Source organism: Gouania willdenowi, chromosome 16, assembly GCF_900634775.1.
Source record: "Gouania willdenowi chromosome 16, fGouWil2.1, whole genome shotgun sequence".
NCBI lineage: Eukaryota > Metazoa > Chordata > Actinopteri > Blenniiformes > Gobiesocidae > Gouania > Gouania willdenowi.
In genome coordinates, this window is record NC_041059.1 from 11,950,901 (window position 1) to 11,977,506 (window position 26,606).

The 26,606-nt window shown below is 37.3% G+C and overlaps 4 protein-coding genes across 6 annotated transcripts; 1 reads left to right on the plus strand and 3 right to left on the minus strand.

The window, feature by feature from the left end:
* Nucleotides 1-309: 309 nt before the first annotated feature.
* Nucleotides 310-4,480, minus strand: ing4 (inhibitor of growth family, member 4). 2 transcript variants are annotated; one of them, XM_028469816.1, is made up of 8 exons: nt 4,355-4,480; nt 3,829-3,900; nt 2,256-2,422; nt 2,051-2,150; nt 1,847-1,958; nt 1,579-1,723; nt 743-804; nt 310-643 (listed from the first exon to the last, which is right to left on the minus strand). In XM_028469816.1, the coding sequence occupies exons 1-8, from the start codon at nt 4,389-4,391 to the stop codon at nt 604-606; spliced, it is 735 nt and encodes a 244-aa protein (XP_028325617.1). In that variant the 5' UTR covers nt 4,392-4,480; the 3' UTR covers nt 310-603. The 2 variants fall into 2 exon arrangements, with proteins under 2 accessions (XP_028325617.1, XP_028325616.1); XM_028469815.1 differs by having other exon boundaries at nt 2,036-2,150.
* A 581-nt stretch (nt 4,481-5,061) lies between these two features.
* nop2 (NOP2 nucleolar protein homolog (yeast)) lies at nt 5,062-15,062 on the minus strand. Of its 2 annotated transcripts, none has more exons than XM_028469763.1 (16): nt 14,949-15,062; nt 13,519-13,646; nt 13,391-13,433; nt 13,254-13,315; nt 11,653-11,993; nt 11,254-11,470; nt 10,978-11,177; nt 10,789-10,878; nt 9,462-9,549; nt 9,224-9,364; nt 8,976-9,115; nt 7,073-7,162; nt 6,852-6,974; nt 6,006-6,103; nt 5,785-5,921; nt 5,062-5,701 (listed from the first exon to the last, which is right to left on the minus strand). In XM_028469763.1, the coding sequence occupies exons 2-16, from the start codon at nt 13,622-13,624 to the stop codon at nt 5,331-5,333; spliced, it is 2,247 nt and encodes a 748-aa protein (XP_028325564.1). In that variant the 5' UTR covers nt 13,625-13,646; nt 14,949-15,062; the 3' UTR covers nt 5,062-5,330. The 2 variants fall into 2 exon arrangements, with proteins under 2 accessions (XP_028325564.1, XP_028325565.1); XM_028469764.1 differs by having other exon boundaries at nt 5,331-5,701; nt 13,519-13,650; nt 14,949-15,034.
* A 145-nt stretch (nt 15,063-15,207) lies between these two features.
* Nucleotides 15,208-17,593, plus strand: emg1 (EMG1 N1-specific pseudouridine methyltransferase). The gene is made up of 5 exons (XM_028469819.1): nt 15,208-15,415; nt 15,500-15,601; nt 16,736-16,877; nt 16,961-17,166; nt 17,240-17,593. The coding sequence occupies exons 1-5, from the start codon at nt 15,266-15,268 to the stop codon at nt 17,351-17,353; spliced, it is 714 nt and encodes a 237-aa protein (XP_028325620.1). The 5' UTR covers nt 15,208-15,265; the 3' UTR covers nt 17,354-17,593.
* A 505-nt stretch (nt 17,594-18,098) lies between these two features.
* On the minus strand, nt 18,099-26,401 carry kel (Kell metallo-endopeptidase (Kell blood group)). The gene is made up of 18 exons (XM_028469762.1): nt 26,109-26,401; nt 25,012-25,294; nt 24,650-24,919; nt 24,440-24,561; nt 24,100-24,258; nt 23,917-23,988; nt 23,649-23,837; nt 22,122-22,282; nt 21,941-22,046; nt 21,769-21,864; nt 21,590-21,688; nt 21,439-21,516; nt 20,755-20,858; nt 20,581-20,670; nt 20,427-20,494; nt 20,173-20,333; nt 18,669-18,758; nt 18,099-18,589 (listed from the first exon to the last, which is right to left on the minus strand). Exons 1-18 carry the CDS (start codon nt 26,133-26,135, stop codon nt 18,443-18,445), a joined length of 2,322 nt encoding a protein of 773 aa, XP_028325563.1. The 5' UTR covers nt 26,136-26,401; the 3' UTR covers nt 18,099-18,442.
* Nucleotides 26,402-26,606: the final 205 nt, after the last annotated feature.

Here is a 26,606-nt window from a genome sequence, read left to right on the forward strand (position 1 = left end):
CAACCTAAGTACCAATGTATCAGCTACAGAAATGAGAATACTCTCCAGGAAATGTACTCTACGTAGCATTTAGTCTGACATTACAACTGAAATGAAACCACTCACTACCACAGATGAGTGTCAGGATGCAGCATTGCTAATAATAGTTAAAAAAGAAGAACTAAGCCATGAGACTATCCATAACAAGATGCATGAAAATAAATCCATGGCCAGTTTACAGGGAAAATGCTTTTTTTTGTTTTGTTTTTTTTGCAGTTGAACAAATTGATACAGTAAAAAAGGAACATCATAACAAGTTCACAATTTAACCAATGTGGATAATTGTAGTGTTTATTCCTCACTGAGAAAGCAAAAATGTAAAATAAAATCACAATAAAGGCACCAAATGTAACTAAGAATAGCAAAATTACTGGAAAAAAAAGATGCAAGTTAAATACTTTTGTAACCACTTGGATTCTTCACACACGCTGCATCAGATGAAGGACAGAATGTAAACCAAAACATAGCACCAAATGTTAAAGATAAGAAACCAAAAGCTCTAATAACAAAAACAAAAATAAAAGTGTTTTCCATCAAATCAGAATTCCTCCTCTTTGTTTGAGTCTATTTTCTCTTTCTGTCCTGGGAGCACCTCGGACAATACCTGCACAAAATATTAATCATATTTAGAAAGAAGTACAGAACATCTTACACAGAAAAGTCATGATAGCCATTGTTTGACTTTTACTTTGGAGTATCTTACCATTTGCCTCTTGGTTTAGTTGTCAGACCCACACATGCAAAGTGGAACCACTCAATGGAACACTGAAAACACAAAATACTGTTCAGTGGAAAACAAACAAACAAATGAAGCTCTTAGATCAGTCAAAAGATCTGCTTTAATTTAAGTGAACTCTTAGTTATGATGACATTCTAAAATGAAAAGGTAAATTTCAGTATTTCCTATTGATGCTTTTATTTTTGAAAAGGTTCCAGGAAATTAGTAATTTAATCATTATTGTGCAATAGTTTGCACTTCCACATATAAATAAATCATAAAATATGTACGGCACTGATAATATCAAACCAATAATTGACAGATATCAATTCCTATGTGAGTTTGTGACCCATTTTTATGCAATTTGTGAAAATTCTGTGTAATAATTTGAAGAAAATTGCAGGATTTGGGAAAAATTTAAAGTTAATTTGAGATTAAAAATGATTGCCATCGTGTGATATAAGAATGGGGGAAAATGTGAGCCCTGCTAATATGTTGGAGATATCTAGCTGAGATATGTACAGCTGAATTTGTATTATTCCAAAACAGGATAGGTCAAATTACAAGACAAATTTCACTGGAGGGCTACATTGTATAATACATTACATTATTATGTTTGTTAAATGAGCAGGAGTAGGAGGTACATGGCTTCAGAATAAATGTCTGTAGGGGTACAGGACTGGGAAACGTTTGGGAACCACTGCTCTAAAGGGCCAGAAATGGCCTCAGGGCCTGGAGTTTGACATGCGTGCAGTAGGGTTTGAGTTATAGTGCATCAAAAACTAGCAGCTGTGGAATCAACAAAAAAAAAAACAACTCACGTCAGTGTTGTCACAGCCAATCATTTCTCCGTAAGAGACCTGATGACACAGACAGTATGTGGGCTCATTGGGATCCACCGGCATGTCCAGCACATCTGACGGGTGAACATTCCCAAAGTTGGATGATGGGCTGTTGAATTCTCCGCTAATGATGGGGAGAAAGAAAGAAAATGTACATTAATTCAGGTTCATCATTTTTCTGTTGGGTGAAAATCCCTAATGTAAACAACAAACATAAGAGAACATCTGAAGAAGATCAAACACGTACGGCTGAAGGAGTTTAACTTTTTTCTGTGCGCTCTTTGGACTCCCATCTTCATCTGAACTCTTTACTTTAGACCTTGTTTTAGCGGTCTTCTTTTCCTTTTGTCTGGAGTCTCCTAGAAAAAATAAATACATATTTATGGATTTGTTGAGTTGAATATATGCTTAAGCAATTAAAAACTGAGCACAGCACCTTTCTTGCCCTTACTGGAGGTGGAATCATAGTCTGTGCTCTCGATCTGCTTTTCCTTCAGGTCAGCCTCAAAGCGAGCCAGGTCTGTATCCAGACGCCTGATGTGTTTGTCCACCTGCACCGTGTCAGCAGAGTGACTTGTTTCAAATCTTCAAATTTTACTCAGCATAACTTTGTTTTTTGTTTTTAATTTTTTGACGTCTATGATCTAAATACCAACCATTTCATAAGTCTGCATTGCCAGCTGCACTTTATCATCTCCGAACTCTTTACATTTAGTGTAGGACTGCTGAATCTGCCTTAGGATGGACAATTTTTGCTCAGAGGAGAAGGTCCGGGCGTTGGCTGTGTATTCTTTTGCAAGCGAGTCTATTTGACCTTTAAGATCTAAAAAAGGAGAAAAGAATGACAAGGCTCCCTAAACAAAAGGTAACAGAAATTCGTTTAACGATTCCCATCAGGGTACATAGAAATATTCTACTGCTTTTTTCGATAAACAAACAAGCAAACACAGAAATGTTATAATAGGTCAACTATAGTTAAAAAAATATCTTGAAGGGCATTTTAATAACACTAAAAAAGACAAAACATCAGCAACAACACAAGGAATGGCTTACGTATCTTGTTACTATTGTGCAAGTAACAAGAAACTAGTAACTAGAGAGCACTCAGAGAGCGCAGACCTCTGCCACACCATAGCAGTCCCACATGTAACATTGTCAGCTAAATGTCAGATTTAATATACGGAGCCGCATCATCCGCAGAAGATTATAACTTGTTCTTTATCCTATTTCAGATATTTCCTGAAAATGTCATTAAACTCCATCAATTAGTTTTTGAATAAGACTGTTCACAAACCAATAAATAAAAAAGTGTCTCCTAGTACTTAATACGTATCTATATACCGGCAGTCTAGCCGTACCAAAGATGACGTTGCCGGACCTTTTCTACATAAGCGTAATGTGCTTGTGTTTTCAACGTGTCAGGATGGCCTAGTGGTCTAAGGTGCCTGACTCAAGGATTCCTCCTTCAGCTGCTGTGGGTTCAATTCCACATTTGACATACAGTATGTGTTTTTTCATTTTAACATGGCAAATTCCACCTTTAAAAATACATATATTAGGGTATTTCCTGGGTTATGCTTAGGAATAGGGTTAGGGATAGGGCTAAAATAAAAGAGTTAGGGGGTTAGGTATAGGGCTAAAATAAAAGGGTTAGGGGGTTAGGTATAGGGCTAAAATAAAAGGGTTAGCAGTGTGGCTAAACATAAATGAGCTAAAATAAAACTGACGGACCTTTAGGTCACGGTGCATCTATCGCGTGACCTAAGCTGGCCAATGAGGGGCGCTGCGTATGGATAGACTGCAGGTCAATTGACACGTATTACGTACTGATAGCCACTGTCAATAAATAAACATTAGGATGAACTATTATTCATTTGACTTAATCTTTCAGATCTGCTTCTTGCATGGCCCCTGAAGTAACATCATTTTAACACAACTATCTATTCTCTACCTAGGAATTTGATTCAAACGCTTTGAAATGCACTCATTGTGTTTGTTTGATATACAGTTTTATTTCGAACAAATGCAATGGTACAAGAAATAATATTTTATTAAAGAAAATTTTGGATGCAGATGGCTTCCCACCAGAAAAAAAAAAGAAAAACAAAACAATAACGGCATATATAACTACATACACGTACTTTTTTTGGATTTAAATCTCAAACCCATAATAATGATTGGACCAAATATATTGAGATAACAGTGTGTGAGAATGTCTGGGAATCTTACCCTCTGTGCGTTGATCTAAATCTCTCATCAGATTGAAATTCCTCTGCAACTCGAAAGGAAGATTTTCTATACCTGTCGATAACAGCACGGATATTAAAAACATAAATTAAAGACAAAAAAGTCATAGTTTGATGTTATGTGCTATAAAAACAGGGATCTCAGCCGTTTTCTACTGAGGTTATGATATGTAGCTAATAAATTACGAGCTTTAAAACGTATATCAGTGAATAGTAGTTAGCTGAAACGGGAATGCCGTTTGTCATTAAAAAAATGACACCGTTTTAGTGAGGTTCAGGCAACAGTTGTGGTCTCGGATGTCAGACAGCATCCTTGCTTTGACAACACTGCACTGCGCTTTCATCCAGAAAATAGACGGAGCCGCGACCCGTTCACTGCTAAAAAAAACGGTTACAAAAAAATGCAAACAAGGAAGTTTTATCCTACATAACTAATACAGTCAGAAAATGTTCATATACGATCAAATACAGTAGTTAGAACATGTTTGAAACTGGAAAAAACGACATACTGTCCAAATAATGCTCCAAATACATCCCGGCCGCCATCTTGGAAAATGTAAATAAAACCACTTCCGGCTAGAATCTGACTCAAACCTTCCTCTGTTGTTATCATAAAATAAACCACACAAACTGGGACACAACAGTTATATAAACTGCCGTACTGGACCAGAACATATTAATTGTAAGTGTTTATTAAACAAAATTAAAAAAAGTAAAACAAAAAAACAAAGAAATTAAAATTTAGTATTCAAACATTTTCTCACTACAACAAAATTCATGTCATTTAGCCAACATTAAAGTAATTCCTTTTAATTTTGGCACAGCTTTGTGTGGTTGCTGCTGTAGCAGCTAATGTTTGTTCAAACAACGATTAGTCTTTTACTGAAAAGCTTTGTGACTTTATTTTTAGAGCAAAACCACAAATTTGAGCTTTTTATGACATTTTAAAGCTGAAGCTAGAAGCGGAAGTTGGTTACATTCTTTGACTGGAATGTGTGTATTGTAACAGGAAGTTATTGTTCAACTTCACAGTGGTTTAGTATTTATTATTGAGGATTTGTAACATATTGTTTTATTTATATATATATATATATATATATATATATATATATATACACACACACACACACACACCATCCGCTAACTCGTTTTACAAATAAATTTTTTTATGTTTATACTATACTAATGTTATTCTATAGCAAAAACAAACAAGTGGTGAGAAAATCCATAAAGATTTATTTTTTTCTAACAGATTTGATTATTGTTTTTTTCCATTGAAATACATAGATATTCGTCTGCAATACAAATAAAACAACAGGCTCTTGGTTCAGTAAAATGATCAATAATGAGTCCAATACATCTGCACACTGATTTGGAAGTACATTACACACAATGAAATAAAGCTGAAGATGCACATCTATTGCTTCATCTCCATAGCAACGCTTTGCTATAAATTGGAACAGCAACATTCACGAGCTATAGCATTTACTCTTTATCAAATTTTTGTAACATGTGCTTCAACTTTCTGAATTTGTTCTTTCCAATCCTGTTCTTTGCCGCCATGGGTGTTTTTCTCTTTTTTGCCTGCTTCTCAAATCTGCTGCCCTCCTTTTTGTTGGCTGCGTTTTTCTTGGCATCTGCTCCAGTCACAGTCTCCTCAGACATCTTAGCTATTTTTGCCTTTTTTGGTCCAACAGGCAGGCCCTTTTTGCCCTTTGAATTCTCCATTTTCTTCTTCTTTAAGCTGCCTGTCTTGCTGATGTCATTCTTCTTCTTCTTTTCATTACTTCCAGATGTTTTTTCTTCTGAGGATCCGGCAGCAGTTGTCGCCTCAGCAGCATCTGTGCTTTCTTCTTCTACAGTGACAAGATTCCAACATTTATCTCAAAGCAAATGGAAGCATTGCTGTTATCAGGTGATTCTAATGAAAAAGTCTTACCTTTCTGTGGTGGAGCAGTTGGAATAACGTTGGAGAACTTCTTAAACTTGGCCACAAAAAATCCGTCCATGTTGTGTGAATGAGGATAGAATCGACGTGTAAGTTGAAGTGTAGGATGAAATCTCCGTTCTCTGAACCTTAGGAAATAATAAAGGCTTTGTTAAGCTTAAAAATCAAAGATTTTCCTTCTGATTTCTCACAATAAGAGTTATCAAGTTTACCTGGTGAAGCCTTCTTTACCAAAGTCGAGTCCTGTGGGAACTAACTTGACATTTCTTTTCTTTAAAGCGTAGTCCACCACCCATTCGTTCTCCTCCACCTACAAGAAATCAATTCAAATTAAGGGTGCCACATTTTAGGCCAATAGCTGGAGCTAAAAAAAGCTGCTGCTAACAACTCAACAACGCACACATCACTTTACTAAACTTCATTACCAAAGTCAGTTTACTTGCTTAGTCTCATAAAATTGAGACGTATTTGCTATTTATATTTGAATTTCCTGATAAACATCGTGGGTACTTAAATGTTCTATTTTATTTTCATATATAACTTAAAATGTTTCATTTGAAGCTAATAAGTGGGTATTCATGTTTACTTTTTTGAACAGTAACTGAACAGTTAAACATTTATTTTTTTGTATTGATAAAATGAGAATTCATTTTTTTGCAAAAAAAGTTTATTTTTTTTGACGTTACTGAATTGTTGAACTTTGTAGCCACATAAACATGAAAAGTATTTGACTGCTTTATTTACAATGAAAATTATAAATTGTGCAAGGTAAGCAAAATCAAGTTTACCACTTTGTCCAAAGTTTACCTCTGTATTTATAATTTTAGAATCACTTGATTTAACCTTGGAAACCAGCATTTGCTTGAACATTATCAGTTTTTATTGTCCCTCTTTGTTACTATCAATAGTATTGATTGTGAATCAAGAATCGGTTTGAATCGAATCGTCACCCCAAGAATCGAAATCAAATCGTGGGTTGTTGGAAGATTCACATTCCTATTTCAAATACTAAGCAGGTAAAAAAAAAAGGCAGATGTAGCACAGAGGGAGACACTCACCATTATAGAGCACGTGCAGTAAACCAGATACCCTCCTGAAGACGACTCAGCATTTACTGAGTCGATCGCTGACAGAAGCAGCTCTTTCTGGAGGTGAGCAGAACGGAGGATGTCGGCCTCATCCTGTATAAAAACACAAAGTTATCATCATTATTATCAATAGTCCAATACAACAAACTCGGGTGTACACTGAAACATGCAGAGAGTGATGACGCTTTTACCTTACTGGTCTTCACAGCTGGGTCTTTGGCGATGACTCCAGTGCCTGAGCACGGTGCATCGAGGAGCACTCGGTCAAAACCTCCCATTACCTTCAATAATGTTTCATAAAGTCAATATGCACCAATTAAACAGAACATGTGATGGAGATCAATGTGTGGCTGTGTTCGAAACGTCATACCAACATACTACTCATACTAAGTCTGATGTAAAAAAAAGTATGTAGTGCGTTCACATTAGATAGTAAGCAAAGATTGAGTATGCGAGAAATACCCGGATGTAAACTATATCGAGCCATTTACTAAGTATGCACAGTGGGCACACTAGTCATACTCAACCGCCCCATGATGTATTGCGAGCGAAACGTAAAATGGTACTAGGACCAGCTTTAAGCAAAAAATCAAACATTCCCTTTTCAAAATAAAAGCATCTCTTCATGTCCTCCATTAGTTTTTAACGCTTTTGTAAATCGGGCTCAATCTTTTCCCGAGCCTGATCTTTTCAGATCCATTCAACACATGCACGTACACTACGTCACTTCCTTCACTCGCAATCTTTACGACAGAGCTCCTGGGACGTGATATATGAATGTAAACCAACCATACGACGTTTGTATATCTTAATAGTACAAACGCAAATATGTGACTGTTTTTATTTGTTAATTAAAAAAAAAAAGACAAAAAGGTAAAACCACTGCAAGGCGATATCTGCAAAAATGAATCAAAACACAATTATTGAATCATTGAAAATCAAAAACCAAAATAAATCGGAATTCACTGAAAACATAAAATTCCAATAATTTTAGAAATATTGGCAGCAGGTTTAGATTGCACAAACTATTTTGAAATAGCAGGGTTTCAACCTTTTAAATAGTACATGAATTGCTGTAAAATATGGGTGTAGACACGTTTTATGCATGCGTTGAAAGGATCTGAAAAGGATTGGACAGTGACAAGTAGCACAATGGGTGGGTCTCCGAGAATCTCTGAAATGTCGGCATGAAGTGTGTTTCTGTGAGTTTTAAGGGTCAAATGACCACATACAGTACCAATATTCTACTTGGTTACTTTCTGGCTTTAAATGCTTTCAGAACGTTTAAAGATGAAGAATTATCGGAGATATTTAGCCTCAGTGTGTTTCAGGTTTTTGTCATAGGATCAAAATGCATCTTGGGAAACTTGATACTATACTTCAGTGAGAACGCTCAACATCGAACATCATCCTGATCATACTTATAGTTAGGAGTGTGACAATATCTTGATACGGCGATATATCGCGATATTTTTCCGCACGATCGATTATCGATATGCTCGCATCCAAGTATCGATTTAAAAAAAAAAAATAATAGTATTTTTCAAAACCTTTTCTGCTTTTTCACTAAAATGTACAGGTTGGTCTTCACAGAAAATTTGTCACTGTTTTTTGAAGGAACCAATATTTTAATTTACTGAAATATATATATATATATATGCACTATAATGGTGTCACTGGTAAGAAAGACCCTATTTTTTATATACAGAAAGCACTATTGGAGATTCTTATTCGTTTACATTGGTATGTTCACACTTATTTACAGAAATGTTGCACTAAAATAGTGTCACTGTTCATAGGACACTTTTTCAATTCATTGTTTTTTAGAGATATATAATAAAAATTGTATTTTTTCACTTAATCTTTTTTTTTTGTTATGTCATATTATCGTAGATTTCTGACCAATATATCAATAATCGCAGTATCATCATATTGTGAGCTGTGTATCACATATCGTGACGTACTCAGAGGTTCCCACCCCTATTTATAGTATATAGTAGACAGTATATACCCATTAAATGTGTCATGTGTAGTACGTTAGTATGCAATTTCGAACACAGCCTCTGTGTGTGTGTGTGTGTGTGTGTGTGTTACCTTTGGGAACTGCCTGCCATCATAGTTGCAGACCACACTGTTGGTGACTCCCAGACGGTGGATGTTTCCCACCACACTCTTCAGTCTGTCAGCATTAGCATCATTAGCCACGATCATGCCGGTGTTCCTCATTAGTTGAGCTGAAGAAAGTGAAACCATCCCCGGAAAGTTTAACAACATGTCAAACGTCTCACAGAGAGTGTTTACACTGAACCAAGAGGAGCCAGAATAAAAGCCGCTGCTCGTACCGATATAGGTGGTTTTTCCTCCTGGCGCTGAGCTCATGTCCAACACTAACTCTCCCTCCTGAGGTGAAAGCGCCATGACTGGGAGGAAACTGGAGGCTCCCTGCAGCATGTAGTGACCAGCGAGGTACTCAGGGGTCGCACCTGTCAGCGGAACATTTGTCCAACAATGGGTTTATTTTTAATGAATTTCCTTTTATTGTTTGATGGTGGATCAAGATTAAAAATCAGTGAGGCTGACCAATAGGAACCGAGGAATCGTAGATAACCAAACCGACTTTGGACCATTTCCCAATGGGATCCAGATTCACTCCTCTATTGATCAAAGCCTAAGAGAGGAAATGCACAAAAGACACAATCATTACATGGGATCCAGTGTTTGTGTATATAATGTGATGTGTATAACAGGGTTGGGGTCAATTATAATTATAATCGCAAGACTGGTAATTAATTACACTTATAACGAATTAAATAATTGAAAAAATATATTGCTGTAGTAATCGCAATTGATAATCGGCTTTGTAATGGTGATGAATATTTTATCCAAACTGTCGTTTACAATTTCATTAAACACAAAAATTAAATGGCTTACACATAGGCCTACATAATCAACAATTATTAAAACATGTTACATATTAAGTCTACCTGTCAGTTCTTATGAGGATTATTTTATCATTTAAAAATGAACCAAAAAATTAAATCATGGCGTATACTGACAAAAAAAAAAGCTCACACGCACACATCAAAAACATTATTACCAATACGTTCAATGATAAAGAAGACTAAGAACGTAACCAAGAGATGAAAAGCAAATTAGATGATAGATGATGATATTTTTGGGGTATTTTACAGCTGGTTTAAGACAGATCAAAACTGACCCGTTATCATAACAAAAAGCTAACAGAGGAAGGTTACATTTTATGAGGTTGTTTATTTCAGACTCAGTAATTGGGATTAATTGAATTTCAACTTTAGTAATTCAGAAAGTAACTAATTGATTTCAGGGGGGAAATAATAATTGTAATTTTAGTTGTAATTAGAAAAAATGCTGGTAATTGAAAATGGATAATTGAAAACGTAATTGTCTAATAAAACAACCCTGTTGTATAATACAACTAAAACCTACAAACTCAAACGATGTCAATGGAACCAACACATCAATTTCTGTGTAGATCAATTATTCATGTAGTAGTGAGAACCTACAAAGTCTACATATGCTCAGACTTCTTTAACGTTTGGAAAACAGACTTTAGGGTTCTGACTGCATATTGTGCCCTAGTTTGCACTTTTACGTATACATAAAATACAAAATATGTAAGAAACCGACAACACCCAAGCAGTAAGTGATAAATACGAGTCCCAAAATGATCTTCACTTAAATTTTCAAGATTTTGTGACCAATTATTATTAAATTAAAAGAAATATGTAATAATTTGAGGAAAATTGAAGCATTTTGTAGGAAGTTTGAGTTTTTTCAACAGTTGAACGTTAAAAATGACTACAATCATGTGATTTGGTTCCCGGGCCATCAGTTTGACACATGTGGTTTAAAGGGTCAGAGTAGTTACTTGTGCAAGGTCCCGCCTCCTGGTTTTTAACGTGTTGGTTCGAATGGTGACAGGTCGATGAATTTCATTCGCCTCGAGGAAATCAACCAGCTGTGAATGAGAGCAAAAATAAATTTCACAACATTTATTTTAGCACATACACAGCAGCAGGGTAATGAGGCTCTTGTTATAGATGTTACAAACGTGCACCTCCGACAGTGGAAAGAGGTCCATGAGCTTCTCGATGAGGAAGTTGTTGTAGCTGTAATAGGTGCATAGATCCTTCCTCAGCAGGGAAATGTACTCCGCTCTCTCCTTGCCCTCCTCTCTCTTTGTAGAAAAGTTACACAGGACGTCAATGTTGTCTTTGATTCTATGATGGATCGTCTTCAGATCCAGAGGAAGAACACCTACGCACATCAAATTTAACGTCAAAGGTCGCACGAAGATGTGAAAGTTAAAATCATTGAGAAGTAAAGCACTGACCCTCTCGTTCATTCTCCTCTGCACCAGGAAGCCGAAATGTCTCCTCCTCGTCAATGTTGGCCTGAACAGTGTCCTCCTCATCCGTGTCAGCATCGGATTTGTGTTTCACTTCATCGTCGTCGTCATCATCATCATCATCATCATCGTCGTCGCTCGCAGGAGTCAAACTTTCCTTCTGTGTTTTCTCTTTCTTGGCTGCTCGTTCAATAGGAAGAAGCTAAATGTGCAACAAACACAAACTATAACTGTTCTGTTCATCACGTCACACACACACTCATACTTTATTAAACTAATCAGTTTATTACAATCAGCTCAAACTGGAACCAGATACCGATGAGCTTCAAAAGACAGTTTCAGATGTATTTATTGAATACACTACAAACAGAATACTGCACTTACATCATCCCCATCACTCTCCTCTTCTGCAGCTTCATCCACACCTCCATCATCCTGTGTCCCATAGTCGTCCACCATTTCTTCATCATCCTCCTCCTCCTCCTCCTCCTCGTCTTCTTCATCACTCATATCGCCATCCTTCTCATCCTCCTCCTGTGTTTTCACTTCTTTTTTAGAGATTTTTTTTTCTTTAGCTTTCCCGTCTTTCTTCTGCTGTGGCTGCTCCTCTTCCTCATCTTCCTCCTCCTCCCAGTGTTCATCACTGTCTTCTTCACTCTCAGGAGCTTCAAGTTTGCGCTTCCTCTTTGCTGGCTTCAGCCATTTGTTATTCTCGTCAGTGAATCCTTGAGACAGAGAAAAAGACCATAAAACCTCACATTGGAATTCAGGTTTTGTTTTTGTTAATCAATAGGAATTTCGTGGCACGTCTCTACATTTTTAGAGACTTCTAATGCCGTAATCTGCATTGTTTGACTTTTAAACCTTGTGTATCCTTTTTATGGTATCCTACCTGTTGTCTAACTTAGTGATTTACAACTGCCAGAAAGTGTATCCCTCCATGTTAATGCGTATCTCCCATATTGTCAGGTCCAAAATGCAGCTTTCAAAACTTTTGTTACCGAAATGAGAAATATTTTTTTTTTTTTTTAAACAGTTAGATTGGTAAATGTATTTTCATGTTTTATTTGTGAAGTAAAACACTCCCACAAACCGTCTCCAACTGTTGCAGTCAAATTTTTTTTCTACAACAAAGATTTGTTACACATTTTTTACTCTTCATTGTGAATCTTTTTTCATTTTCTACATCATATTGTGAGTTAAAGCAGAACTAAGTAACTTTTTCACCTTGATAAATCCTTCTCGCGGTCCCTGTGAGGGTAACACAATTGTTTATGGGGTGATTGGGGGGTCTTTCATCTCTCTCTGCTGTCTCGGGCCAGAAAACCACGCTTGCAACTTTCTTGCTTTCGAGCCAGTACCAGACGTACTGCTTTACGACAGCCCACTACAAACTAATGCTAGATTATGAAAAGCCCCGTGGCTGCTCACGGTTGTCTATAAATTCACTTTACTCAAACTTATATCATGGCAGAGCCAGCGAAAAAGAGGCGGAATAGACCTTTGTGCAAGGAACAGAGGAAAAAAAACGGGAATCAAAACAACAGAGGGCTCAAACACAAATCCACTTGGGGAAGGCATATGACGGATGGCAAGAGCTCAAAGAAAAAGAAGGCTGTAAATTGGACGCAGACTTGCCGATGTTCATGTTTGATAGTACCCACTTCTTCAGACATTTCTTCCTGTTATCCTTCTTCTACCAACTTGGGAGAGCAAAAGTGTGCATGTAGCTGTGAGGTGAGGTGGGGTGGGGCAGGCGGCGGAGGGTGCGGTGTGTTTACGACAGTGACATAACCAAAAGGGACCTTTAGGGGGTGGGCTAAGCACAAGTTACTCAGTTCTGCTTTAACTACATTGTTACATCCCTATTAATTGATTTTAAAATAGCGTTTATAAGTCTATTTGGTGCTGAATGTTTAACTGAGATCATCTGTATCAGCTGGATGTGAAAAGCAATGTTTGAAAAGCAAAAACATATATGTTACCTTTCTTTGGCTGCTCAGCAACATCCTTAGGCTTTCCCTGGTTCTGAACTCTCTTTGCAGCTCTGAAAAGTAACAGTATGATTAAACAGCAGCATGTACAATAAACAAAGGGATGCCATTTTCATTACAACCGTTACCTTTTCCTGCCTCTGCTGGATAGACGCTTTGGTTCAGTGTCATCTACAAAAACCAAAGAATCAAGAATTTTATTTCAAATGTGTCACTATTACACCAAAGAACTGATAGGAGGAGGCATAATAATTACCGTCAGTTATAAATTTGGCCAGCTCAGTCTCAGCTCCTTTCTGCTTCCTGGATTTTCTTCCCGGGCCTCTCTTCACCTTGTTCGTAGGATCTAACTTACGACCCATGACTCAGAGTTACACAGCAGCCCTGACAAACAGGACAAAGAGGGAACGGTAAAGTTGCTTAGAGTGATGTGATCCATTTTAATCACTCAATTAATGAGAAAACAAATAAAACATAAATAGGTCTTACAATATCAAATATTAGCATCAGCACCTTAAGGTTCAGACTTGCTGAGGATCTCTTCTGGTGCACTGAGCCTCTCTTCAAACTATCTTTGAATATAACTTTTTGTTAAACATGTTTTATGCCATTAGAGTAGGGCTGGGCAATGTCAACCACAATTTATATTTCAATATATTTTTTCAATAAAGTTCTACAAGTAAAAAGATTCTGGGTGAAAGACACGGGTGTAAAATGCACATGCACTTTTATTAACAGACAGCTGCACAATAACAACATGTGACCATTCCTTTACTGCATAATAAAATACAAAGAATATTATCACTTATTTTCCATGCTCAAAACCAATACATATTGTGCTCGACAATTTACTTAAAATCAAAGACCACAATTGTTTTTAACGTACACTTTAAGACTACTTTGCTGAGGTCAGTAGTTGACAGGTGATTAGGGAAACAAATATTAGATCCTAAATGAAAAGATCACACACCACTGTCGTTATTATACCCATGAAGAACTGGGGAAAAAGTCCATATTTTTCAGCAACCATGACTAGGGTAACAAAAGGGCTGGATATTTTTTTACAGGAACAAAATTTTTAAATATATAAACTTTGCATGGTAATTATTAATGGGAATTAACAGGAAATTGGGAGTACTTTTTAAATAACTATCATACACAAAGAACAATATTAGCATCCATTTAAAATAATACAATTACAATTCCAGGAACTTTCAAAGTTGGAAAATGTGCATGGGAATTATATATATATATATATATATATATATATGGTTTCCCTTTAACAGGATTAATTAATGTCAGGCTAAATATATTTCAACATCATCTAAAAAAACAGCATCAGTTGTTTAAAATTACTTTAAAAATGGGGAAAAGGAAGAAGAAGAAAAAAAACAGCGACAGATCAAAGTTATTTACTTAAACATTTATTTCCTTAAACGACTCTCATTTAAAGAAATAAATGCACATAAAGTGTGCATATGTATCGCGCATTATTACGATCCTTCCTTCGTGCACATGTATTTGATTGATCACAGATACTTAATTCTTAGGTGTACCTGATGTAGCTGATCTTTAGCTGTTAACACTGTGGATTTAGGGTCTTAGAGAGACATAATAAATACCAAAAATAATGAAAAGCTTTCCTGTGATAATCAAACAATCAACAATAATGTATAAAATACTCACTGATTCACTTTAAAGCGCTGTAGAGGCTGTTATTTATGCACTGCAGATAAATGAACCGCACCACACGTGAAGTTTTCGCCAACACGTTGCAGCTGTACTTCCGGCGCATAATGGTGACGTCACAGTCCAAAAAACAGGGCCGTTGCACGCAAAATAAACACGATACAAACATTACTAAAAAGTAAAGATAGTATCACATGTATTAAATATTTTCATAACATTTTATTATATTTTACGACTTAAAGATACAATTTTTCTACGCGCACTTTCAATGACGCATCTAATGTGCGACGGCTAAACTGACGAAGGCAGGCAACATGTCGACCCCTGGCGAGAAGAAGCGTGGTCTGGAACATTTGGACGAATATGAACCAAAACCTGCCAAACATCTCCGGAGTTTACATGACCGTATGTCTGAGAGGAGGCTGGTGGTGATCCTGGAGGGAGCGTCTTTAGAAACAGTGAAGGTACGTACACACACACACACACACACACACACAGAGTGAGGGAGCCTGTGGCTGATCGGTTTGTTCATGTTTGTTTGTTTCCAGGTGGGGAAAACATTCGAGCTGCTAAACTGTGACGTACATAAAAACATGATCCTGAAAAGTGGGAGAGATCCAGGGAATATAAGACCAGATATCACACACCAGGTGAGCAGGAAGGTTTTACTTTCCACTATGAACACAAACTGGTCTCAGAGAATCATTTCAGTGGCATAAACATTATTAATGTGTATTTACAGGTGTAGACTGGTTGTTTGACACATTAAAGCTAAGCTTGTATTTATACATGCCATAAAATCTGCATATTCTCATGTTTGATTTTTCAAACTCTTATAGGGATGTCCCCTTTTTTATGTTTTATTTTTGAATTTTTATTTTTTTTAACTTTTGATACAATACCGATATTATTCCCTTCAGTGTTGACCAATTCCCTATCGATCCGATCTGATATCGGCATGAATCATACATACTTTCATAACTTTTTTCATGTGTGGAATGTTAGAAAAGAATTGATCAAGTCATCTCACTCAAAAGAGAACAATAATCTGCAACAGCAGCGAAAAAGTGTTTTATTACAAACCAGTGACATACATTTTTTTCTTACACTAAAGCTTATTCTACAATTATATAATATAAATAATAAAAAAAAAAAAGAAGACCCTACAATATAATCTGAAACATAAGCATATTCAATAGTTGAAGAGAATAAAAAGTAACTTGATGATTTGCATTTCCTGAAGAGAACGCTAGTGAGGAGGATGGTGAGCCAGCGTTTTTCTTTGCTGGCTCCTGATTGGTTGGTGACACATCAAAAAAAAATTAAATAACAGCCATTCCTGTGTGATGATAGAAAATAAATAGAAGACACTGACCAATAACCACAGTAAATGCACTAAATGCAATTTCTGTTTTGGATGTAGGCCGATATAATTGGATACTTGTTTTTTTTTGCTAATAACGGACCGATATCGCATATCAATATTGAGTAGTGACACTTTTTTTCTGCCAATGCTCATCTTGTTTTTGAAACTCCTCAAACCGCATACACACAGGAAAGGTTCCCACTCCACCATGGATCCATCTCAACCAGTGAATGCCAACCCCTTTTGTCTCTTCTACTCCCAGAACCTTTTTTAACCCAACATGAGTGCGCCTACATTGTAGTCATGAAGAGCTCTTCAGTGAGGACTGCAACGAAAAATGATAGAAGTCAATTTCTCACATGTTTAACTCTACAGCCATAACACCAGTAATTCTTTTCCAAACCTCTTGTTATCCTAGTGTCTGCTAATGCTGATGGACAGTCCGCTGAACAGGGCCGGCCTCCTGCAGGTTTACATCCACACAGAGAAGAACGCTTTAATAGAAATTAACCCACAGACCCGCATTCCCAGAACATTCTCCCGTTTCTGTGGCCTTATGGGTAAATGACATTGTCTGTTTTTTATTTGCATCATGTCTGATAATCTCTGCAAATATAACGACACCTTACTTTTTCCCTCTCAGTTCAGTTGCTGCATAAGCTGAGCGTCAGAGCGTCGGATGGTCCTCAAAAGCTTCTGAGGATGATAAAGAACCCAGTGTCGGACCACCTCCCACCCGGCTGCCCTCGCATCAGCACATCTTTCTCTTCAGGTGAAGCTGTATGTCCTCGGACACTGGTACCAGAGGGACCGGCTGCAGTAGTGATTGGGGCGTTTGCACACGGAGCGGTAGGGAAGCGATTCAGATCATTGATCGTCTCAAATGCTGTATTTGTGTAACTGATGTTTTCGTCTTCCTCAGGTGAATGTGGACTACACAGAGAAGACCGTGTCCATCAGTAACTACCCTCTGTCTGCTGCACTGACCTGTGCAAAGATGTGTTCTGCCTTTGAGGAGGTCTGGGGCGTTCTGTGATGAACACCTGGTTCTGACTGCACACAGATGAATGGACGTTGTTCTCATTAGACTCTCATCTCTGGATGGAATGTTTAGTGAAGTTTAAGTCTCGTATTTTGTTGCACACGTTCAACATATTATGATGTTGACTGTTTGGGCACCTCAGATAAGGTATGGCTATTTTGTAAAACATTGGATGCACCAAATACTGAGTTTTGGTAACGCGTTGTTGCTTTTTAATAAAATGTGTGACAAAAATCAAGCTTTTGTACTTTAAGCCAAATAATAATTCATAAAAGATCTTTGTGCAAAAAGTAAAGTAAATATTTTTCTGTCAACACAGGCATTAAGTCATATTTTATATTGAAAAAATAATGTAACAAGCTGAAGTTAAGTTTAGTTTATTATTGCTCACCATTTGATAAGCTGTTATCTACTGGCATTGGTTTTTAAGCACATTTAGTCAAACAAACATATGATGCAAAGTAGATAATATGAATCAAATTTGATTTGATTTGAATTTTAAATCTATTTCGACATCAAAATATATATATATATTTTAGATTTATACAGGAATTGTTCTAATAAGTAGTGATACATGATACTTTTTTTGAAAGAAGATTCAGCTTCTTTTTGTTTAAATAAACAATGGCTGTGGTTGGTAAATGGTGAATTATTTTGAATTATCAGATTCCTTCAAAGTAGATAAAACTAATAGGAACATGTTTCACCATAATCAGCAGAACAGCAGCCTGTATTTATGGGAAAAGATTGTAACTTTATTTGATAGATGTATTTGTTGTTTTACAGATCAAAACCACCAGGGTCCTGGTGTTTTCAAAAGAGGTTGTAGGCCCACATCGGTATCACAATGCAACATTTTATAAAATAAAATCATTGATGAGGAAGAACACAGAAAATAAAAGCATGTTTGTGTAGCAGAGCTTCATCCTTTCCATTCCTTTGGCCTGAGCAAATAAAAGCCATCTTCAAATAAAATGCTACAATTATTATTTAAATAGTATGAACTACATTTAATGCAACAACTGTTAATCAGTATTCTCATCCTTATAATATTCTAAACTAAGTTCTGCTCATCATCAGCTCTCAGCATGTTTTTAATGATGCGTGCAGAGTCTCTAAGGAGCAGTGGAGGCTTGGAGCACATAAGTCTGTAATTCCACACAACACTGTGATCAGGAAAGAAGGGTCCAAAGGCATGACGTCCTGGTATGGGTCAGAGTCACAGTTAATCTGAAAGAACACATGAAAACGTGTGTGCTTAGTTGTTTGGATTGAATAAAAATACCATAAATAAATCACCTTTAATTACCTGAGAAAACCAAGTGAGAAACAGACGAGTGTGTGACAGCCCTGAGACAGACGTGTCCTCAGGACAGCGCCTCAGACTCTGCTGGTAGGCCTGAGGAGAGAGGGTAGTACTCTGAACATACCAGTTTAAATGTAATCAGATTACCATGCTTGCACAGCACATCACTCTGCACTTTAGCATTGTTAGTATGAATGTGTTTTCTAATGGACTCGACTCTTAAATCGTTCCATCTAACTGTAGTAGCTATTTGAATTCCACCTAGGGATGAGACGACGTTCACAGTTCACGACAACGATACGATGCAGTATTTTAGAAAGTGCAAAAAAGATGAAAAAAAATTGCAGTTGGAAGAAAAACCATACTTATATTTGACTTTAACTCTGAGTATGACCTTTTCAACTCAATAAGAATGTAAAATGTATTCATATTCAAAGTGCAAATGGTGCCACTCTGCTAATAAAATATCAAAATTCACGCCAGTCTAAAATTAAAACCAAATCATGTGATCATCTATTCTGTGCATGAAATTTGCACAACTTTTTTTTGTTTAATTTTTTTAAAACCAAAACAAAACAAACTAGAACAGTCTACACAGCCCAGGATACGGACATGGGTTTTGTTTTTCAACAATGTTAGCATTTCTACATTTTCTGACAACAATTAAGACCTTTGGGTATCGACTATGTTCACTGTTGTCTGAAAATGAGCTTTCTTGGGACAGATGTAGCACCAAAGGAAAGATGTGCTTCAACCCCCGCGATCGCCATTCTTCTCATCCTATCGACAAAAGACCTTGTGACAATTTATTATTGCGATTAATTTTTGCACGATATATCGTCCCACCTTTAGTTACACCATCTGGAATTAGTGTTGAAGGTATGAGAACATACACAACGTTATGAAGGCACACTGTCTTATTTTCTACTTTAGTTGCACTTTATCTGATTGCAAACATTTTTTGCAGCTCTTTGCATGAAGCACTTTATTCTGAGTTTATCTAATGTGGCTACTACGGATGAGGATTAGGGCCACTGGAAAAAACAGAGCCCGTAGTGAGAAAAAATGAAAAACAGAAGAAAAAAAAGTAGTGGAAGTATTTTAATTTTTTTTTTTTTTTAAATCTTAATTATTATTTTTTTGTCTTTTTTTATTATTATTGTTATTTAAGAAGAAAAAAAAAACAGTCTGTCTCCACTAGTGTTTTGTGTGGGAAGAGCTTGCAGGCATCCCAAAAGAAAAGAAAAGAAGAAAAAAAAATCAAGACAAAAAAACAAAAATTAAAAATAAAATAAAATAATAAATCAAGGGAAAAAAAAGTTACAAAAAAAAAAAAAGATTACTTCCATTACTTCTCACTACTGGCTCTGTTTTTTTTTTAAATTTATTTATTTATTTTGGTGGCCCTAATCCTCTTCCGTAGTCTACGACTGTCTGTTTTACTATGTTCAACAACTGCAGGTCCAAAAATGCATTTCTTAGCCAAAGGTTTATTTTAATGCCTCACCTGCAGCGCTACCTGGAGGGCGGAGTACTGTAGCCACACCTCCTGCTGCTGCACTGCTGACAGGGATGAGGGGCCTGTTCTTCCTGCTCTCTGAGAAACTCTGTGGTAGTGAGTCCACACACATTCCCCCACAGCAGAAACCGTCTCACTGTGGGAGTAAACTGCAGAGAAACAAATATGTCTATAGACATTAGTCATAGATAACAACTAAATATCAAATGTAAACGTAACAGAACTATTTAAACCGCTCTTACTGTCAGGCAGAAGTAGATGGAAGATGTCCTTGGCAAGAATGAATCCAGTTGCACCAAAGTTTATGGCTCTGTCAAATAAAAAAGTAGCGTGTGAAGCAAAACTCCTACCTGTAGACTACTTCCACAGCTTGTTCAGAGAAAACTTCTGCTTTACCTGGGATAGGTAGGATGGTACAGAGGAGGGATAAACATCCCCATGGGAAACAGGAGCTCATTGCCAAGCAGAACTGGTGTGACTGAGAGTCTAGAAGATATATTGAAATAAGTCAATCCTTAGAGATCTTCTCCTGATTATCTGTCAGCTGTGAAAGTGAAGGCATGCACTCACATATCAGGAGGCTCAGTGTGTGTCGCCAGGAGTTTACTGCGTCTTTCCTGCCATAGCGAGAGCAGCTGGATGTAGTTGGAGAAGAAGCTGCGTGTAACTGAAACCTGAAATCAAGCAGGATCCATTACATGACATTCTCACTTCTATTTCCTCTGTAATTCCTAAACCTTTTGGTGTAGTGTTGTTATAGTTTTTGTCAAATACAATGCTTAAGTGACAATAACAAGACTATGACTAATTAAAAAAATATATACTTGTTGACAAAAAAATAGATAAAATATATTCACATTTTTGTCGACTAATAAAACGAAACAATTAGTTGGTCAAATGGGAAGAAATCCAATCAGAACTCATGTGATCATGTGGTCTTACACACTGATCAAATCATATCTGTGAGTATTTATATACAAACAATAATATCATTCCATATCAGGTTGATCAATGGTAAATAAATATTTAGAAAATACATACATTTGTAAACATATTTAGTCGACTAAAGTCTTAAAGTCATTGAGTTGCCTAAAACTACTCTATAACTCACATAGTTTTAGTCAAATTTTAGTTTTCGGGACTAAGTTGCATTTTAGTCAAAACACTATACCTCAAACTAAATCAATATTTCCTGTCAAAATTAACACTGATTTGTTGAATGCATCAGACGCCAGTTAAGGTTCTTTTAAATACCTTTGAAAATGTATTGTCAAGCTGAACTTTGTTGGAAATGTTGCTTGAAGTCCACAGTCTAGGAGTTAAAGAGTGAATCTAGAGAGAGTAAAAGAACAAACGTCACATGTCAAACTAGTAGAAAGTCCAACACAGTGTAATGACTTGTTACCTTTTCATTAAAAAGCTGGAAAGTCTTCTGATTTGTCCACTTTAACTGATGAAGTTTGGATTTGAAGGAGGAAAACACACTCTGTATTATCTCCTCTGCCTACAGATAAAACATGATGTGGGTGAAGTTAAACCCTGAAGTCCACTCAATTCTAAAATAAATATCTACGTTTCACTCACCTCTTTTTGTACGATCATCTCTTTGAGGAGGTGTGTGAGCACTGTACCAAATCCTTTCTCTGTCTCAACCACGCAGTGCCTCCAACGTGGGACTCCCTGGTAAACATGATGAAAATATAACTACAAAAATTGGCTATTGTGAAAGAAATTTCAACATGTGAATCTCACTAACCCTCAAAGTGAGAGAAAGATTCTTTGCTGTTTGTGAGAATCTGGAGTCCATTGCAGGCATTAACGTGTGCAGCAGGTTGAGGACCATGTATGTGTGAAGGGGACCACTGAAAGGTCCAAAAGCAGGGTCAGATATCCCCGCGTGGTGCTGTTCTATCTATCATGCCTATAATCTGCAATACCTGGAGCGCAGTTCATGCTTGTTCAACCATTTGTTGATGATGTTGGACATTTGCACAATGTAGGGTAAGTTATGCAGGAGGACGTGGTCGTCTTCGCTGAGGGAAAGCGGCTGGAAAACAGCCTGAAGGCAGCGCAGCCAGTCAATAGCCGGGGCCTGTTTCTGAGGGACACAACACATGAAGAAATACACATCCTTTAAAATGTCACATGATGTTAGTTTAAGATGACCATGCTATGGGTTTTTACTGCTTACAGGACATCCCTGCAGACATAAATACAATCCCTCCCACTTGCAATAATGTTCAGTTCCACATGGACTGGCTGAGTCTTTAGCCAATAGCATACCTCAAAATCAGAAAGGGCATGTTATTCGTGAAAAAAGATGCCAATTAGCATTTCAGCGAGCCAATGGGAAACAGCTTAACATCTGACACACGACTTATAGCCTGGAGCGTCTTTTCTGTGGATTTATCCAGCAATACGGTTAACTTTTTTGGAGTTTTATAAAATAAGGTAAATTTTGTCTTGGTTTGCCCCAAGTCAAGGTTATTAGCGACATAGACTCAGCTAGTTTTAACCTGATGTTTACTAGAAAGGCAAATACCGTCGCTCAGTGGTAGAGTGGGTCGTCCAATAACCAAAGGGTTTGGGGTTCGAATCCCGCTTTATCCAAGTCTTTGTTGTGTCCTTGGGCAAGGCACTTTACCCACATTGTCTTCTATGAATGGGTATACATTGTGCATAAATGTTGGTCAGAAGGGCCGTCGGCGTGAAAAGGCAGCCACGCTTCTGACCCAGGGCAGCTGTGGCTACATTGTAGCTTACCACCAGTCACACTGGTATGACTGATGTGAGTGACTATAGTGAATGAATAATGGTTTCTGTACGCGCTTTGAGTCTCCTTGAAAAAAGCGCCATACAAATCTAAGCCATTGTTATTATTAAAGACACCTATACTTGTGACGTTTCCATGTTCTCCTCATGCTTGTGGTTCCTCCAGTTGCAGTTACCCTCCACATTTCAAAAACGTATATAGATTCATTGGAATCACTGAATTGGCCTAAAGAGTGAATCAGAACCAGAATGTTTTATTGCCATTGTTGATGAACAGAATTCACAACTAGGAATTTGCTTTGGCTTACAGGTGTTTAAAAAAGATGCAATAGCAAACAATAGAATAGAATAGATGAAATAAAAATAAAAATTAAATGAAATTAAATAAGAATTAGGCATGCAATAATACGTTCTTGACAATAATACAATATATATATTAAATAAATATAATATAATAATATATACAATGAGCATGTCGTCAGTGCAGGTTATTAAGAACATGATTTGTAAAGTGACCCAGATCATAGCATGTGTGTGGATATCATTGCATTATCCCTGTGATCGACTGGTGTCGTGTCCTCTATGTACGCTAGGATAAACTTCCACTAACACATATTGGAATAAAAGCAGTTATAAGAGTCAAAATTCACATGTTCATAAGTTGTGGGCTGTCTGTAAAAACATGCCTTTACCTGTAATTCTTTGATAGTCATGCGCTGATGTAGCTGATGGTTCTTTAGTCGGTACTGCAGAGGTGAGGCTGACACAGCTAGCTCAGAAGACAGAGAGATAAAGAGGCCAACATGGGTCATGATGCCGCTCGGCGGTGCTCCCAATAGGGCCAGATACCGCTGACATGAAGCCAAAAATGGACGCAAAGCCTACATGGAAAACCAGGGGATTATAATGAAACGCATGAATTAATGTCTGATTTAAACATGTTTAAAAGAAGGTATTCACCTCAGTTTTAGCTTTAGACTTCCTTGTTTTGCTGTTCCATTCAATTGGTATCATCAGGTTTGGCTGATCTATCTGTGGACGAGGATGATTAAGTCAAATTTGGGCAGGAAAATGATACTTATGGTCAAAATTCAGATTATTTCTTAACTGAAGAGCTAACACAAGGTTTGAATGTAAACTGGCCTGTATGTATCTTTGGGTGAAACCAACAGCTGTTTCTTTCGGGTCCTTTCCCACGTAGATGTTAAAGAATGGAAAAGTGGCATAGTCTCTCATCAGCATACTCAGAGTGGAGTTGAAGTCGGTCTGGTTCCATTGGCCTGAAACTGCCCAGCCTCCCAGCTACAGACAGAGGAGTAAACACAAAACTTTGTAGTTTCCTTTACTTTACACAGAATATTCTTGCTTTACTTGAATCCTGAGATTCATTATTGATGGCTTGACCTCGACATATAAAGTAACAGGACGTAAAGGAACATCTGAAATGCTGTTAGAACCAATGCTTAAAACACAGATGTCTTACTTTCTGAACGAGTGTCAGGAAGGGCTCTGTTCCTGTTGTTTCCAGAGATCTCGTGTCCAAACAAGACTGGTAAAAAGCTCGAGTCTTCTGCACTGCTGAACTCCCCATGTCTTCATCTGTCTCTGCAAGATACCGAAAAAGCCACATTTTAGGAAACAAAGCAGTGCAAATGGATCATTACACTATAGAAAGGCGATAATGTAGAAAAACCTAAAATCTCCCGGAGGTACTGTAGCAGCACATCTTTTCTGTTCAGTGTTTGTTTCTCTCGTTGTTGTTTTTCTTCATTTTCTCCATTCCTCTTGGCCTTTGAGGAGCTCTCCATATTGTTTTGTGGATATCCGGGACCACCATGACCACTACTTTCACTATCTGATTCACATGTGAACAAGAAGAAATCACAGGTCTGCGTGAAGGGATCGGTAGATGAGGAAATACGGGCAGATGCTGACTGACAGGCTGCAGAGACACATGGAGTCACTAGAGAAAAAAAACCAAAACAAAACACAGATGAGATGAGTGTCAAAACAAAAGAAAATACTTTGAATCTTTTCCTATGATGTGATGTCTACCTGAGCCTCCACGGCTATAACTGTCAGTATAGACATTATGATAAATGATGTAAATAAGTCCCAGTATAGCACCACAAATGCCTAAAAGAAGAAGAAGAAGCAGCCTTTGATGTTTGATGCACATTGGTTTTTCTCGATGCCGATGGTCGATGTCCGACTCTGACAGTGTCTGTTGTTGTGGTCCAGACCGGTTTTGGTGCAGGACCTGTTGGTTTTCCTGGGTGGGGTGTGGCAGCTGATTTAGAGGTTCTGGCTGTGACAGTGTCTGGACCGATAGCTGCGGCTGGAAGCCAGCAAGACAAGCAACACAATGCATACAGAAATGGATGATTTTACCAGTTCAGGACACAAACAAACACAATAACCTTGGGTAATCGTCATCACAAAAACATTACTACTTATGGGATTATCACATGTGAGATATATTTCAAATTTACAGCAGGAATCTTAAAGCTTTGCTCACTCACTGTCTGTTAAAATCCAACATTCTCAAGGGAGCTCAAAGATAAGTTATTCCTCATTAAATCAGGTTTAAGAATGGGCTTTGATTGGTCATTTTAGCTTTTATCTTCTCTACATTATACACTCCTGGAAAGCCAAATACATCATCATAAAAACTGGACACATTGTTACACTATTGCCATCCCAACTTACTTGACTTAGTCTTTCTGTTAAAATGCATTAAAGTAATTTTTAGCTATTGCACCATTTATTTATTTTTTCCTGCTTTGGTTTTTTGTTTCTTGACTTATTTAATTTACATATATTCTTTGTAAAAAAAAAAATGCAGTGTACTCTTAATGACAATTGCCTGTCACAATGATGTTTTTGGTTAATTATTACAATAAAGTATTAAAAAATAAGCTATTGCACCATTCGGTCTATGTCCAAATACTTTTGTCACACAGCACTATACAAATATGTTTGGGAACATAAACTAATAGAGCTAAATGTAAACTAAATCTCAATCTGAAGGCTGTTGGTTACCTAAGACACATTTTCTGCCACTAAACTTTCTAAAATGACGAGTAACTCAGAAACCAACACGACCCCACACGTCCCAACACGGTTTGCCCTCATCCGCTGTGTTCTCCTACCTGGAGCTCAATTGAAGTATCACTCATTCTTGCCTTATGTCTTCCTACGTGTTATATCCTCTTGTTTTTGACATTTCACGTGCACGTCCTCCGTCATACAGCTGTCATTTCACCTCTCTATCTCTGTTCATCACTCACTTCTCTCCTCATCTGACACTGATAAAAAACGTTGCAGCCTTAGTTGTACTCTCCTGTCTAGAGTCCAGATAATCAAACAAGACTATGGGCCTGCTCAGAGGTGATGGATGGCACGTGAGCCTTGAGCGTACACACTTTATGGACCAAAGGCCAAGTTAAAGGATCTGAACCAAGCTCATAATGATACGGTAAGACCAATATGTAGCATTTGTGCAGATCTTCATATTGCATTGGAGGTCAGTGACACCGGAACACACACACGCAGACATCTGCTGTCGTCATTATCAGTGCAACGCATGGCTGTTAACAACTGATAGAGCCACGTGGCCACGTCCAGAGGGTCACAGCGTAACAGTGTAA